General features: G+C 44.9%; 1 protein-coding gene across 1 annotated transcript in view; it reads left to right on the top strand.

The window, feature by feature from the left end:
- CUNH16orf89 (chromosome unknown C16orf89 homolog) overlaps positions 1–17,811 on the top strand; it is a 79,885-nt gene extending 62,074 nt beyond the window's left edge. Inside the window, exons 6-8 of the mRNA XM_073542780.1 lie at positions 1,259–1,363; positions 4,614–4,676; positions 17,627–17,811. Coding sequence (XP_073398881.1) covers positions 1,259–1,363; positions 4,614–4,676; positions 17,627–17,703 — 245 coding nt within the window. The 3' untranslated portion in view covers positions 17,704–17,811. The remainder of the gene's footprint in view (positions 1–1,258; positions 1,364–4,613; positions 4,677–17,626) is intronic.
- The last annotated feature ends 258 nt before the right edge of the window (positions 17,812–18,069 follow it).

Raw genomic sequence — 18,069 nt, 5'->3', positions numbered from 1 at the left:
GTAAATTTCTTTGTCATGTCAGTCAGTCTTTGGGCCTTTGTGGCTTCCTCTGAGACTATTCTATCTATCCTGCAGTATTGCGATCTTGGGATAGATTTTTTAACTGTGGATGGATGGAAGCTGTCAAAATGTAAAATACTGTTCCTATCGGTTGGTTTGATATAAAGATCTATCTTTAGGGTCCCTAGTGAATCTTTGTTGTTCAACGTATCTAAGAAATTCATCCTGTCTGTATCAAATTGTAGGGAAAATTTGAGTTCAGGCCATATGTTATTGATATGATGATCAAATTGTATGAGTGTCCAGGGGGCCATTCCACACCCAAAAATAATGTCATCTATGAATCTAAGCCATACCATAGAATGTTGTATATATAAAGGGTGGGTATAGACATAATCTTCCTCAAATTAAGCCATATAGGCAATAGCGTAGGGGGGCCCTGTTTCTGTACATAAAATGTGTCTCTTTTAAGAGATCGGAACAGAGGTTGCGGATTCTAGTGTCCATGTCTGCCTTTACCATCAAATTTTCTGTGGCTCTTAAACCCTTTTCATGTGTAATGGATGTATATAAGCTGTTAACATCCCATGTGACCAAAAAAGAAGAAGGTGGGAGAGAGCCCAGAGATTTAATGAGTGTTATAAACTCATTGGTGTCTTTCAAATATGATCGCTTTATGCCGCGGTGTAACGCAGTCCGTCTAATGGACTGCCATAACACAATGTGACCCCGGCCTAAGGTTCCAGGTTTCACTGCTGCTGTGCCCTGGGAAACCATAGAGTAGATTTTGTAGAATACTGGATACAAAAGTTGTCTAATATAACAAGCATAATACAGCTGATCAATTTTCTTTCTTACAGACATTTCAAACTAATTTAGCAAAATATTGTAATGCAGCTTCCAGTTGCCATATTGCTTCCAGAAATCACACTGGCCTTCCACAGTGGGATGCAGCATGGCGGCATCATTTCATGGTGTCTACCCCTATTGTGGGCAGTAAGCTAAACACAACCTACAAATAGATGCCCATTGCATGTCTTAGTGGTGGCTCATATCTTGACCGTCAGGCCCTCACTTCACTTTATATATCTTTACATAAGGTCTTTTTGCCAAAAATGTCATGAATAACACCAGAGGGTAAAACTTTGGGTTTTTCTACTGTAGCTCAGATTTGCATGAAATTTACAAAAAAAAAGGACAATCACTTCACTGCAGAAATATTTTATGTTTTCAGAGAATTTACTTGTTTTTCTTGCAGTCATGCTGTGTGGTTTATGTGGGTATTCAGACTTTTACAAGCTAGAATGGATGAATAAAATTATCAGCTGGCAACATCCGATCATTGGCTGTTTTGGTAATATAGGTAAGATTTATGGCTGTCATTTTAGCTCTCTGCATATAGTTCATCCATATGTTTCATTATGTTACTTAGTCTAGCAATTCCATTCCAGTAACAATTATCTTTTATTGCAAAAAATTTCCTTGTGAAGCCGGATTCTTTTCATCTAATTTTTTAGAGCAAATGTATAATCACTGATTTATCTGGAAATGATCAGTCTTACAATTTAATCAGTAACCTCTATAATTATATTTTTGAAATTATAAGTCAATGTCACACTGATTGTGTCAGCCAATTAGGTGATCCCATCTTCTCAGTGAAGTAATTTGGCATAAACACAAACACCTGTTGCCATTGTAAATAGCTAGAAATGCATAGAAGTACAATCTTAGAAAAAAAAGAACTCATCATAGAGGCAGTATTTGGAAATGGAAAGTGATATTATACTAAACGTTCATCATGATTCATTATATAAATATACAGCATATATGGTAATACAGTGTATAATTTATATATATATATATATATATATATACATACATACATACATACATACATACACACACTGCTCTAAAAAATAAAGGGAACACTTAAACAAAAGAACATAACTCCAACTAAATCAAACCTCTGTGAAATCAAACTGTCCACTTAGGAAGCAACACTGATTGACAATCAATTTCACATGCTGTTGTGCAAATGGAATAGACAACAGATGGAAATTATTAATAATAATAATACATTTTATTTCTATAGCACCGACATATTCCGCAGCACTTTACATTTCATTTTCTTTACATTTCAATTATTGGCATTTATCAAGATACCCTCAATAAAGGAGTGGTTCTGTAGGTGGCGACCACAGACCACATCTCAGTACCAATACTTTCTGGCTGATGTTTTGGTCACTTTTGAATGTTGGTTGTGCTTTCACACTCGTGGTAGCATGAGACGGATTCTACAACCCACCCAAGTGGCTCAGGTAGTGCAGCTCATCCAGGATGCATCAATGCGAGCTGTGGCAAGAAGGTTTGTTGGGTCTGTCAGCGTAGTGTCCAGATTCTGGAGGGACTACTAGGAGACAGGCAACTACACCAGGAGATGTGGAGGGGGCTGTAGGAGGGCAACAATCCAGCAGCAGGACCGCTACCTCAGCCTTTGTGCAAGGAGGAACAGGAGGAGCACTGCCGGAGCCCTGTAAAATGACCTCCAGCAGGCCATACATGTGCATGTGTCTGCACAAATGGTTAGAAACCGACTCGATGAGGATGGTCTGAGTGCCTGACATCCACAGATGGGGGTTGTGTTCTTTTTTCTTATGATTTGTGGTTGGGTGAGGCCATTTATTGTCAAACTACTGTGTTTTCTCTTTTTAAATGAAAATGACAACCCAAAACATCCAAATGACCATGATCAAAAGTTTACGTACCCTGGTGATTTAGGCCTGATAACATGCACAGAAGTTGACACAAATGGGTTTGAATGGCTACTAAACGTATCATCCTCTCCTGTGAGCTATTTGTAATCAGTGTGTGTACATAAAAGCTGAGTGAGTTTCTGGGATCCAGACAGACTCTTGCATCTTTCATCCAGCCACTGACATTTCTGGATTGTGAGTCATGGGGAAAGCAAACGAATTGTCAGCAAATCTACGTGAAAAGGTAGTTGAACTGTATAAAACAGGAAAGGGATACAAAAAGATATCCAAGGAATTGATAATGCCTGTTAGCAGCATTCAAACTGTGATTAACAAATAGAAAACTAGGGGCTCTCTAAAAACAAAACCACGGTCAGGTAGACCATCAAAAATTACGTCCAAAACTGCCAGGAAAATTGTTCGGGATGCAAAGAAAAACCCACAAATAACATCAGCTGAAATACTGGACTCTCTGAAAACTAGTGGTGTGGCTATTTCAAGATGCACAATAAGGAGGCACTTGAAGAAAAATAGGCTGCATGGTTGAGTCGCAAGAAGAAAGCCATTACTGCACAAATGCCACAAAGTATCTCAACTACAATATGCAAAACAGCATAGAGACTTGCCTCAGAACTTCTGGAACAAGGTAATTTGGAGTGATGACACCAAAATTGAAATTTTGGCCACAACTATAAACGTTACATTTGGAGAGAGGTCAACAAGGCCTATGACGAAAGGAACACCATCCCTACTGTAAAGCACAGAAGAGGATTGCTGATGTTTTGGGGATGTATGAGCTACAAAGGCACAGGAAACTTGGTCAAATCTGAAGGAAAGATGAATGAAGCATGTTATCAGCAAATACTGGAGGCAAATTTGCAATAATCAGCCTGGAAGCTGCACATGGGATGTAATTGGACGTTCCAACATGACAACGATCCAAAACACAAGGCCAAGTAAACCTGTCATTGGCTACAGCAGAACAAAGTGAAGGTTCTGGAGTGGCCATCTCAGTCTCCTGACCTCAATATCATTGAGCCACTCTGGGGAGATCTCAAGCGTGCAGCTCATATTAGACAGCCCAGGAATTTACAGGAACTGGCGGATTTTAAATAAGAAGAGAGGGCAGCTTTACCATCTGAGAAAATAAAGAACCTCGTCCACAACTGCCACAAAAGACTTCAAGCTGTCATTGATGTTAGAGATCACAATACACACTATTAAGAAATAGGGTATGTAAACTTTTGATCAGGGTTATTTGGATGTTTTGGGTTGTCATTATGATTTAAAAAGAAAAAACACAGTAGTTTAACAATAAATGGCTTCACCCAACCACTAACCATGAGTGGGGAAAAGGTTTTGGTGTTATAATTCATATTCTCTGAAAAAGGCCAAGAAAGCAAAAATTCTGCCGGGGTAGGTAAACTTTTGAGCACAACTGTATTATATTTACAAATGAGATAACCCATTTTTTCATAAGTTTTTAGAGAAATATTTACATATTATTTGGGAAATATGTAGTTTCATGGGAAATACAGGCATTTACTAAAATAGACAAGTCAGAAGATCTGATTTTTCTTTAAGATAAAATATATCAAACACCCCCATCCCTCCCCTGACCCCGTGCCAAGTGAATTTCTATTTTCTACAATATCCCTTCTTCTTTTGGCTATTCAGGCAATTTGTGAAATATCTTTAACCTGCATGTGTTAATGAATCTTTGCACTGAAAGAAATTCTGCTTTTATGCTTTTATTTCTAAGTGAAACACCAGTAAATGCATAAAAGGTTCTATGAATGGAGGTTCATGCGTTATATTGTTTAAAATTCACCCTATGACACAGTTTTAATTTTATTTCAGAGCATGCTGCAGATGAAAATCATTCACCCAAAAGAGTTAAAAGAAGAGAGAGTATGTTTTTAGGTAAGGTACAAAAGAATAAATGATTAAATGGATAGTCCTCTTTTAAAGATTATTGCTCAACTGGCTATGAAGGGAAAAAGCAAAACAAAAACAAAACACAAACTGTGATGTTACTCACCCTCCTAGAGTCCAGTGCCGCCTCTTGCTACTGCTTAATTGATTGTGTTCAAACTGCAGGGATGTTGTCATGTGGACAGTGCTGCAGCCAATCACTGAGCTCTATGTCTTATGCCATCTACATCGGTAGTGCCATTAAACAGGCACTCCCATTAAACTGTTTATCTTCTTAATATATGCAGGCGAGAGGTGTATATAGGTTTTCTAGCACCCAGGGGCAAAATTCAGTTCGGGGTTTCCCCATCCAAGCACATATGCGATTTGCACACTTTGTCACGTGCTGACGAGCTACTCTCCCTAATTATCTCAGTGTTCAGTGAAAAACTGAGAGAAGCAGGAAGAGAAGTGAGTTGGCACGTGACCGAAAGTGTGAAAATCGCATGAGTGAAGTGGCCATGTGATGACTGCTGGAACCAGCAAGCAGAGCTGAATCCTGACAGTGAGTATATTACACGTGTGACACCCCATAGTCCGGTTGTCACAGTGACATTGCCTCCCTCTATGAGGTGAAGTCATGCTTGGAGGCAGAAAGGGGACCCCCATGCCAGGTAACATAGATTAAATCACAATTCCTGCTGCAGGTCAGAAAAGGGAGCTGCCTTATAAATTCTGGCCAGCTGAGGGGGTGGGTGAGTCAGCTAGAGGTGAGCTGAGGGGGTTGTCATGGAAACGAGAGCAGCTGTGAGCTGTGAGGAGAAATGACAAGACAGTTAAACGTGAGGTGAAAAGATCTTTCTGGAAGGTCCAGTCAGTTCAAGACAGGGAGCTGATCGGAGAGGAGCTCAATAGGCAGAGCTGATCTGTGAAGAGCGAAAGGACACGGGCAGAGACGGAGAGGCTCTGGGGAAGCTAGAAATCTGCATATAGCAGACCCCAGAGCGAAGCGCTAATAGAGAGAAAAGGGACACCAGAGTCCTTGGTGTCAGGAGCTGTATGTCCTGATTGCTGAATCTGAAAGTACAGAGGATTGTAAATCCCTGTGCGACATTGAACACCTGAGGGCACGGCAGTGGATAAGGAGCCCGGGGCCGACAGTGAAGAGAACGGTACCCGTGGAAGAGGCTCACGCTGACAGCCGTACAGGTTAGTCAAACCATCACGAATAGAGGGTCGCAGCTTAGTTATATACAGTGGAGACCCACACACAAAGTGCAGAAGGAAGGTCCTAACCCCCACCTGGCAAGGTGGATCCCCTGAATTCCTCCAGGCGAGCCGGACTCATACCATCACCTGTATGTGGTACTCCGGATTGCAACCAGTTACCAGTAAAAGGTAAAGAAACTGCACCTCTCTGTGTCCTCCTCTCATTTCTCTGCACCCCGGCGTTCACAGCCATTTTGACTATTAATCTAACATCTTTGGCCTGGGACTATTGCTCCACCTGTGGGGAGCCATTTTTACCTCAGCTGCGCCACATCAACAGTCTCAGGGGAACAACACCGCCGCGCTGGTCACCTCTGACCAGAATACCACATGTGGCGTCACGTATTTTACCATCTACAAACTTTATCTTCATTTCTACCACATCACCAACAACTTTTCCCCTTCCCCTTTCATCATCATTTTATTTAATGGATGCACCAGGGCCACGGACCGGGTCGCCGCCGCCGTGACACCGTCCCATGTTGAAGTCGACAGGCCCGGTACCGAGTACCCCACGGCTCTGCACCGTGCGTGCCCGGGAGCTCCACACGCTGTTAGGATTGTCATGATACAGTGCTTTATTTTATAATTAAAGGGCTTGTTCAGGTTTGAGATGAAAGTCTGCAGTCACTCTGATTGCAGGCTTCTGAATTGTCAGATAAAATGCACTGCACACTTTTAGGATTCTCCCTTGCCGGTAGGTAAGAGTGGATAGTTATGTCATCACAAGTATGAGATCTGTATACTTCTATCAACATTCCGACCAGACAAATCCAGCCTCGCTCAATTCATTTTCATTGAGTGAGACAACGCATGTCTAGTCGGCATGTAACCACATGTATGCAAATCGCCAGAACCAGAGAATCCTTACAGCATGCAATTTGCGCTTATCAGAATTCAGAAGTTTGCCGTCACATAGAATGATTGCAGACTCATCACTAACTTGGACAACACTTTAATGCCGAGTCCTAACATAAATACAAATATGAAAATTAGTCAGAATCACAAAAAAATATTTACATGAAGGCACCCGATAGATGGTGTTTTCTCTGATTGGAGTCATTCTCTTTCTTTTCTTCATCTTGTCCAGACCTCATGATGAATTTTCACAGCCATAGCCTGTCTCTGCAGACTTCAATCTTCTCCGGTTTTCTGCAGCACATCCCCACACGAAACCATTAGGCTGTGTGCACACGTGCAGATTTTTTGCGTTTTTGCCGTGTTTTTTCGCCGCGAAAACGCTAAAAATCTGCAACCCATTGAATTCAATGGCATTCCGCACATGGTGTGCTAATGCTGCATATTTTTCTGCGGCGGAATCGCTTCGCAGAGAAATACGCAGCATGCTCATTCTTTTTGCGGAATCATGGGTATTCTGCACACATAGGAATGCATAGTTCTGATTACTTTCCGCATGTGGCTATGCATACCATACGCAAATAAGCGGAAAATGTGTGGATGGTACCCAGGGTCTGGAGGAGCGGAGACTCCTCCAGGCCCTGGGTACCATATCCCTGTTAAAAAAGAATTAATATAAAAAATCATGATATTCTCACCTTCCGGCATCCCCCAGAGCCTTCACAGGCCTCAGCGATGCTCCTGGAAAGTCCCGTTCCCAGTGATGCCTTGCGACAATGACCTGTGATGACGTAGCGGTCTCGCCTGATGCTACGTCACCTTGGGTCATTGTCGCAAGGCATCACTGGGACCGGGACTCGCTAGGAGCATGGCAAGGATCGGGAAGGCTGCAGGGGCTGCCAGAAGGTGAGAATATCACGATTTTATTTTTATTTTTAACATTATATCTTTTACTATTGATGCCGCAGAGGCAGCCTCAATAGTAAAAAGTTGGTCACACTCGTCAAACACTATGTTTGATGAGTGTGACCAACCTGTCATTCAGTTTTCCGAGCGATGCTACAGATAGCTTGGAAAACGCAATTTTTTCACGGGAATTCCGCATGCGTATTTCCCGTGGATTTCCCGCGGCAGGGAGTTGTGTAATGCCGCGGAAATATCCGCAGCAATTCCGCACGTGTGCACATAGCCTTAAATATAGCAGTGTAATTTTAATGCTCTTGAATAAAAATATCTGCCCTATGCTGAGCCCCTGAATAAATAATTGACCCTCATTATATTCCCTGCATAAAATATCACCAACATACTGTCCCTCTTATGGTACATACCCTCCACACTGCCCCTGTCCATACTGGGCCCCCTCCTCACACTGTCCTCTCACACTGGGTCCCCCCTATAGGGCCCAGTCTCTATACTGTGCTCCCTCTTCACACTCCACCTCCTTGGCATACGGTCCCCTCCTGGCTTTGCCCTTACACTGTCCCCCATGCTCCCCCTCACATTACTCAGTTTTTATTCTGTGTCCAATCACACTTTTCTCCATCCATACTGTCCCTTTACACGATTCCCCTCAGTAGTCTCCTCACATGTCTCCCCCTCCCTCATCATACTGTCTCCTCTAGCATCAACCCTGCTATTCATACATACTGTCTCCTCATATATTTACCCTTCACTCTCCATAGTGCCTCCTTACACATCCCCCAACTTCCTACAGTTGTGGCCAAAAGTATTGACACCCCTGCAATTCTGTCAGATAATACTCAGTTTCTTCCTGAAAATGATTGCAAACACAAATTCTTTGGTATTATTATCTTCATTTAATTTGTCTTAAATGAAAAAACACAAAAAGAATTGTCCTAAAGCCAAATTGGATATAATTCCACACCAAACATAAAAAAGAGGGTGAACAAAAGTATTGGCACTGTTCGAAAATTCATGTGATGCTTCTCTAATTTGTGTAATTAACAGCACCTTTAACTTACCTGTGGCACCTAACAGGTGTTGGCAATAACTAAATCACACTTGCAGCCAGTTGACATGGATTAAAGTTGACTAAACCTCTGTCCTGTGTCCTTGTGTGTACCACATTGAGCATGGAGAAAAGAAAGAAGACCAAATAACTGTCTGAGGACTTGAGAAACCAAATTGTGAGGAAGCATGAGCAATCTCAAGGCTACAAGTCCATCTCCAAAGACCTGAATGTTCCTGTGTCTACCGTGCGCAGTGTCATCAAGAAGTTTAAAGCCCATGGCACTGTGGCTAACCTCCCTAGATGTGGACGGAAAAGAAAAATTGACAAGAGATTTCAACGCAAGATTATGCGGATGTTGGATAAAGAACCTCGACTAACATCCAAACAAGTTCAAGCAGCCCTGCAGTCCGAGGGTACAATAGTGTCAACCCGTACTATACGCAGGCATCTGAATGAAAAGGGACTGTATGGTAGGAGACCCAGGAAGACCCCACTTCTTACCCCGAGACATAAAAAAGCCAGGCTGGAGTTTGCCTAAACTTACCTGAAAAAGCCTAAAACATTTTGGAAGAATGTTCTCTGGTCAGATGAGACAAAAGTAGAGCTTTTTGGGCAAAGGCATCAACATAGAGTTTACAGGAGAAAAAAAGAGGCATTCAAAGAAAAGAACACGGTCCCTACAGTCAAACATGGTGGAGGTTCCCTGATGTTTGGGGTTGCTTTGCTGCCTCTGGCACTGGACTGCTTGACCGTGTGCATGGCGTTATGAAGTCTGAAGACTACCAACAAATTTTGCAGCATAATGTAGGGCCCAGTGTGAGAAAGCTGGGTCTCCCTCAGAGGTCATGGGTCTTCCAGCAGGACAATGACCCAAAACACACTTCAAAAAGCACTAGAAAATGGTTTGAGAGAAAGCAATGGAGACTTCTAAGGTGGCCAGCAATGAGTCCAGACCTGAATCCCATAGAACACCTGTGGAGAGATCTAAAAATGGCAGTTTGGAGAAGGCACCCTTCAAATATCAGGGACCTGGAGCAGTTTGCCAAAGAAGAATGGTCTAATATTCCAGCAGAGCATTGTAAGAAACTCATTGATGGTTACCGGAAGCGGTTGGTCGCAGTTATTTTGGCTAAAGGTTGTGCAGCCAAGTATTAGGCTGAGGGTGCCAATATTTTGTCTGGCCCATTTTTGGAGTTTTGTGTGAAATGATCAATGTTTTGCTTTTTGCTTCATTCTCTTTTGTGTTTTTTCATTTAAGACAAATTAAATGAAGATAATAATACCAAAGAATTTGTGTTTGCAATCATTTTCAGGAAGAAACTGAGTATTATCTGACAGAATTGCAGGGGTTTCAATACTTTTGGCCACAACTGTATACTGTGACTGCACACATCGCATCATCCTCGCTCCCCATACTGTGTCTGCACACATTCCATCACTCTCACTCTCCATACTGTGTCCGCATACATTTTTCCCCTCACTACTCATGCTGTGTCTGCACCCTTCCCCCCATTCACCATACTGTCTGCACCCACGCCCCACTCAGTGTCAGACTGGGGTGCCAAGGGCCCACCAGTCACCAACTCCAGGGCCCCACTTTTCAGCTACATGTAAATGGGATATTATCCTCAATCACAAAGTTATATAACAATGGACTGGGTAGATTGTTACAGGAATAAGATACTGTCTTTATAGGTACATAGTGATTCATGTATATTGTGGTGAGTACTTCTCATATAAGAGGGTGGTGGCCCACTCTTGCACAGGGGCCCACTGGAGGATTCTCCTGTTATCTTGAGGGCCAGTCCAAGTGGATCACCCAGCAGGGCCGTGGGGTAGTCAGTACCGGGCCGGTATCTCAGAGGGAAGTGTCACAGTAGCGGCGACCCGGTCCGTGGCCCTGGGCGTCCATGTGAAAGGTGATGGTGTTAAGCGTGGCTGATTAAAGTTTATAAGTGGATGATTTGTTACGCCACCTGTGGTTTCTGGTCAATTTGACCAGCGCTGCAGGGTTGCTTCTCTGGGACAGATGGTGTGGTGCAGCAATGATGTTGTAGTCCTCCACAGGTAGGGCTGTAGTCCCAGGGCAGTGTAAATGGGGACATAGTGAGCAGAGCGTAACGGTGCAGTGTTAAGCACAGAGATGTAGCAGTGCTGAGTGGGTTGATGCAGGATTAAGCGGAGGACACCAGGGCATGTAGTTCCAAAGCTTTACTCACAGTCTGTTGTGCATTACAGGTGCCCGCCTCGGTGCTGTGTCCTCCAGGTCAGGGGCTCAGCCAACCTCCAGGCAAGATGAAGTACTCCGTTCCAACACTCCGCAAACATATGCTTTCTCTGAACGTCTCCTTTCTAGCGCTTGTAATGAAGTACTTGTGGTTGTGTGTTAAACCCAAGTTCCTCCTTTAAGATGCTCCTTTGAACTCTACTTGTATGGCAGACAGCTGTAGCCTGCTTCAGGGAGTCCTTACTACCAAGTCCAGGCTCACTCACGTTGCGGTTGTGCCCCCAAGTCTTGTGTGGGAATAAAGTGGTGACAACTTCTATTCCTCCGGTGTCTGCTGCTGGACCATTAGTATCCATACAACCTCGGGGACCGGACCCCGGCCATGCGCTTAGAACTTGAGGAATGGCTCCACTCCGACCCTAGTCCTTAGTTCTCTTCTTCTCCTTATGTTCCGTACAAATCTTTCTTCCTTATGGAGAATCAGGCTTTCTATGACTCTTTCCAGTGCCAGCAGTTCCAGGTCACAGGAGACTGCTGCAGCACCTCCATCCATCCATCCCACTCAGGGAATCTTCTCTCACAGACTGACCTAGTCCTAATCATCTCCCCCTCACTTGTACAACTAAGCTCCACCCACCTCCCAGCACTCTTCGTGTTCCAAGCAGGGAGCCACCAAAGGTGCTTTGCTACACTACTATTTTGTGTGGGATGCAGGTGTTGGAGTGTGGTCAGGTGTCTCCACCTTACCTGGATGATGGGGCACCACACCTCAGGAGGAGGTGCAGCACCTCTGTGGTGACTGAACCCTCAGGGGTGCCACATACCCCCCCGTTAAAAACAGCACGTCCGTGGGTTGTAAATGAAACAAAGATGTACAAATAAGGAACATACAAAATTTTTGAAATACTTGATAAACAGTTCTTAAACTAAACTTCCCATTGTGGGAGGCATGGACTCTTGAACGTTACAGAACGATTTAACAGACTATCTATATCTTATCATATTACCTAATTTAAAGTGCTATTGGATAATAATAATTACTAAGAAGTTTACTGCTAATTCAAGTACCATCATCAACGCATTTTTCATCTTTCTGTCTTTCACATTTTCCACATTTTACCATTTTACTCCTTCCTCTAGACCAAGAGTGACAACCGCTGATGCCTGGTTCGTCACCTGCATTCAAATCTTTATTCAAATTTCACATCTTTATTCAAGCATTACTACAAGACTAAATTCTATAACTCTGTTGCTATCAATATCTTTATCAAAGACTATCATGATAACCTATTCTTATCCTTCACTATAAAATACTAAGCATTAATTATTAAGACATTAGTGATAAAGTAGACACTGATCCAGTCCAAAATGTCTTGAAATGTCCTTATGTTAGGAGCAGAGCTCCCATTCCGAGGTAGTTCTTATTTTAAGAAGGCCTATTTAAAACCAAGAAAGGGCACCTTAAGAGGCGCAACTATTTACAAGACAGTTTTTGGATCAATCATTGTCCATGATCTCTCAGTTTAATAAAAACTGGTGCCAACTGGGCGAACTGGGGAAAAACACAGAAAATGAGGGCACAACGGTGCCCATACCCTCCTGGGTAACAATTCAGTTAGTTGCAGTCATTTTAAGTGCTTTTCTCCTCCTGGGGTGGTGGAAGCGGGCTTCTTTTGCTGCTTCCAGGGAAGATTGTCTGGATGTCCACCTCCTGGCGGATTGACAAATTGCAGGTACTCTTCCTGTCAAGGAGTTAGATTGGTGGCTGCCCGTGCAGATGGAGTGGCAGCTGGTCTTTGAGCAGAAGCTGCCTGTGGTACAGCAGGGGTAGCAATTTGTACCTGGGGGTGTTGTACCTCAGCTTCAGGTGGTATCTCTGCTGCCTTGGCTTTTGGTCGGACCGCGGGTGAAACTTTTGCCTGTGGCCGCTTGTAGGGTGAAACGCGGGGATCATGAATCTCTGGAAGGGGGAACCCATGATGCATAGTAACACCCATCAGCTGCTCAGACTCCTCTCCTGAGATTAGAAGATGTCGAATGGGATGCGCCTGCTCCAGCCTTGCTCTTTTTAGCAGAGCCTTCTTCCACTTCCCCATCACAGTCAGCTTAGTGCCTTGGAATTGAGAACACAGCTCTTCCATTTGTCCCATGCGGGGCACCGGCCCGTTGCACGCGGTGTACGGGAATTCAGGGGGCAACCTGGTTGCAGGGGCAGCGGCCATACCTGATGCTTCCCGGTGGTGTCTTGGCTCCGATGCAGGTACTGGACAGCAGCCGGTGGCAGTGGTGGTTGCTGGAGCTGCCTGGTCAGAGGCCAGAGAAGGTGGTGAAGCGGATGGTGTCTCCGGGTCCGCAGGGGCCTCCAGCAGGACCTGCGCGGCCGCGTTTGGCCAGGCAGGAGCACAGCTTCTTCCTCCTCAGCTCCCAGGCCCTCGGGTAAATCTTCCTGGCAGGCAGCGCTCAGCGACAGTTGCAGCGTGGAAGTGGTACTAGGCGCTGCCGATGGCATCGCAGCAGCCGCAGGTTCCACAGGTGCTGCCTGAGGAAGAACCGCTGCAGCGGTGGTGGGTACTGGTGGTGAAGGTACCATTGGTGTAGGCCCACCCTGGGCGAGCTGCAATTTCAGAGTCCACAAAGTCTCCTGCTTCAGCCGCAAACGGTGGGTCAGCTAGGTAATTTCATCCTCCAGCTGCTGGCGGTCCATGGTGGAAGCGGGGTTGGAGCCTTCAATCAGTGCGCTGAGGAAGATGAGCTCAGCCTCCACGCGCTCTTCAGGCCTCCGTGCTTCTTCCAGTATGGCGTCCTGGCGTTCTCTCTGCTTCCTGGGCTCCTTTTCTGCCACAGGGCCTCACTCCTCCTTCTGGGGGCGGTGTCTTCTGCCCCCGGCCTCCATACAAAGCCAGTATACAAACCCCTCTGGGGGTGGGCCATGTTGCTGTCGCATAGAAGTTCAGGCAGGGAAGGCCCAAGACAGTTCACCCTCTTTTTTTAGGGCCACCCATGTTGTCACGCCCTTCTTCACCGCGCCGGCGGCCATTTTGAGAGTCCATTTTACAGTCTATCAACTTGGTTATTTTGCACCTTCTCAGCAATTTTAAGTCCAATGTAGTAAATCTTCAGCACACAGGACCCGGTGGTACCGGGCTTCGTCATCCTGTTCGTGATGCCAAAATGGATCGCCCGCCAGGGCCGTGGGGTACTCAGTACCGGGCCAGTATCTCAGAGGGAAGTGTCACAGTAGCGGCGACCCGGTCCGTGGCCCTGGGCGTCCATGTGAAAGGGGATGGTGTTAAGCGTGGCTGATTAAAGTTTATAAGTGGATGATTCGTGACGCCACCTGTGGTTTCTGGTCAATTTGACCAGAGCTGCAGGTGTTATGAATGAGTCACCGTAGGAGGCAAAAACAGAAATGCTAGCTAAGTCCAGAAAACCAGAGAAGTTGGCAGCTATCGGATTGCAGACCCCTGAACCTATCAACAACAACTAGCAGTAGCCGTGGGGGGTTCCTATGGTGCCCTAGACCCCTCGATCACAGCCGGAGAGCTAAATAGCCTAAAGACAGAAAGGGAAATCTAAACTGCCCCAGAGCAGACCCCAAAGCAATAGGCAGCCCCCAACATATAATGACGGTGAAGCAAGAAGAAAAAACACTAACACAGATAGAGAAAGATAGACTGAGCAAATGATGGGGCCAAAGCTAACTAGATAGGACAGGATAGGAAAGCTGCTGTTTGCAGTCCACGAAAAACCCTATCAAAAATAAGAGCCAACAGACTGACAGGGAAAAAGGCCCTGAAGACGCTAGGCTTCAAAAAGACTATGTCAGTACTCAGGTATTTTCTGAAGACAGAGCAAAAAGGCAAAAAGGAATTCAGCTCACCCCAGCAGGGAATGGCAGAATCCAGAAAAGCAAGGCAAACTAAAACCAAAACACAAATGCAAAAAGGAGCAGGAATCAGACTGGTCTCCTAGAATTCCACAGAGAAATCACCAGCGAGGCAGAAGGGCGTCGGCTGCCTTATATCCAGTCAGAGATCCCCGTCGCCCAGTCATCCTCTCCCAGCTCAGGTGCTTGGTAATCAGCCTCACTACTTTCCTTCACCAGAAGAGGGAGTTCATCAGACCTCAATGGTGAAGGGGAAAATGAACTCATAACATGCAGGGTTGCTTCTCTGGGACAGATGGTGTGGTGCAGCAATGATGTTGTAGCCCTCCACAGGTAGGGCTGTAGTCCCAGGGCAGTGTAAATGTGGAGATAATGAGGAGAGCGTAACGGTGCAGTGTTAAGCACAGAGATGTAGCAGTGCTGAGTGGGTTGATGCAGGATTAAGCGGAGGACACCAGGGCATGTAGTTCCAAAGCTTTATTCACAGTCTGTTGTGCATACAGGTGCCCGCCTCGGAGCTGTGTCCTCCAGGTCAGGGGCTCAGCCAACCTCCAGGCAAGATGAAGTACTCCGTTCCAACACTCCGCAAACATATGCCTTCTCTGAACGTCTCCTTTCTAGCGCTTGTAATGAAGTACTTGTGGTTGTGTGTTAAACCCAAGTTCCTCCTTTAAGATGTTCCTTTGAACTCTACTTGTATGGCAGACAGCTGTAGCCTGCTTCGGGGACTCCTTACTACCAAGTCCCGGCTCACTCACGTTGCGGTTGTGCCCCCAAGTCTTGTGTGGGAATAAAGTGGTGACAACATCTATTCCTCCGGTGTCTGCTGCTGGACCATTAGTATCTATACAACCTCGGGGACCAGACCCCAGCCTTGCGCTTAGAACTTGAGGAAGGGCTCCACTCTGACCCTAGTCCTTAGTTCTCTTCTTCTCCTTACGTTCCATACAAATCTTTCTTCCTTATGGAGAATCAGGCTTTCTATATCTCTTTCCAGTGCCAGCAGTTCCAGGTCACAGGAGACTGCTGCAGCACCTCCCTCCATCCATCCCACTCAGGGGATCTTCTCTCACAGACTAACCTAGTCCTAATCATCTCTCGCTCACTTGTGCAGCTAAGCTCCACCCACCTCCCAGCACTCTTCGTGTTCCAAGCAGGGTCCACCAAAGGTGCTTTGCTACACTACTATGTTGTGTGGGATGCAGGTGTTGGAGTGTGGTCAGGTGTCTCCACCTTATCTGGATGATGGGGCACCACACCTCAGGAGGAGGTGCAGCACCTCTGTGGCGACTGAACCCTCAGGGGTGCCACATAAGCCTGCAGGCCCCACTCACTCCTCATACTGTGTTCACATACATTCTCCCTTTGCTTTCCATACTGCATTTGCACCAATCCCCCACTTACCATACTGTGCATCCATACATTACCCCCCTCACCCCTCATACTGTGACCGCACCCAACCACTCATTATACTGTGTCCACACCCAACCCCCATACTGTTTACTCATGCCCCCATCTTCCCCCTTACTCCTCATACTGTCTTCAAATTCTTCCCGCTCCCCATATTGTCTCTGCACCTGTCCCTTTCTTGCTCCCCAAACTTGTGTCCTCAAATCTTCCTCTCCCTTTTACACTAAATTTCACCCACCTCTCTAAATATTGCCAAACCCCTCCCCCACACTAAATCTCCCCCCCTACACACTAGAGTCCCCCACCCTAGATATCCCCAGTTACACTGAATCTTCAGTGTCTTCATCTTCTGCAGCGCTGGCGAGTGACAGTATCAGCAGTGTGATCACATGACCTGATCATGTTGATAAAATTGCCCTGACCCTGTGATCAGAACTTTAATTGTACTCCCGTCTATAAGATGCGTGTACAATTGATCACTGGGAGCCAGCTGTCAGCTTAACAGCCAACTCAGAGTATGGCCGACTCCCAGTCCTGGGGACGGCAAAATGCAGCCACCGGGGAAGACATTTCGGGCTGCCATGTTAAGTGGCCTGATTGCACCCCCCTGCCGGTTGCTCATGGGGAATATTCCCCGTCTGCCCCCACTAGATACACCTCTGTTGCAGTCTTTATATTATATAGCATTGTGCAAATAAAATTGCTAATTTTTCCTTTCTACCCAGTTAATTCTTCTCTTTTCTCTGCTCTATGCAAAAATAGGAAGTAACATTTCCCTGCATGAGTCATGAGTCACTGCAAAAATCAATGCTAGAAGAGAGGAATGCAGCAGCAGCTGGGTCAGAAGATGAAGAAGTAGATGACTCATGCAGATAAAAGAGACTTCCTGTTTCTACATAGAGAAAAGAGAAGAACTAACTGGGTAGAAAGACAAAATGTGCAATTGTAAGTACACAGTGCTACATAATATGAGGATTTCAGTATATTAGGAGAATAATCACATTTGTTGGAGGAGGAGGATTGCTTCTTCAAGCTTTTTGATTTCTTACATGGCTGACAATATAACATTACTTCATCACCAATACAGACATGGGGGTACTCTGTCTTCCAACTTCATAAGGATCTGAATAAACAAATATTCTGTGTACAATAGGACTTTATGTATCCCCAAAAAGTACCTTTAAAACTATCACCAAACCAGGTAACCTTTATATTTGTAAAGGTGTATCTACATAGAAGTGTTTTGCCTATTATAGATTAATCCTAGTATTGTTTTATGTGTTTGTGTGTGGTTTATACCTGTTACATTTTCTTATATGTTTTCTGTTTTCCCACAGATGTATGTCTGAGCCACAAGACAGCAGTGGCAGTAGGAGCTCTCGGAGGGTTTTTGTATTCCTCCACATTCACCTAACTTAATATTGTAATAAAACGTTATAAAATAAATTAATGTGTTTAAATAAAAGTGTGAAAATGTTAGCTTTATTGCATCCTGCAGGAATAAATCAGCATAACATAAGAACCTATGGTATTCAGACTGCGTTATTACCACCTGAATTTCATTTAATTTGGCAGGAAGCCTTCCAGATATAGAATAAGAAGTATATAGGATATGAAGAAAAATTAAATATAACCCCAATTCAAAAAATGTTTCATTTTTTCAAACGAAAACGGAAAAGTGTCTGACTTTCAACTTCTGATATCTTCTCTTTGTTCTACTGTGTGATAAACTACCGTATTTTTCGCTTTATAAGACGCTCCGGATTACAAGACGCACCCC

This window comes from Dendrobates tinctorius, unplaced genomic scaffold, assembly GCF_039654945.1.
Source record: "Dendrobates tinctorius isolate UK_male_01 unplaced genomic scaffold, ASM3965494v1 ptg000129l, whole genome shotgun sequence".
Lineage (NCBI taxonomy): Eukaryota > Metazoa > Chordata > Amphibia > Anura > Dendrobatidae > Dendrobates > Dendrobates tinctorius.
Note: the sequence above shows the minus strand (reverse complement) of the source record. Positions and strands in the feature narration are given on the sequence as shown.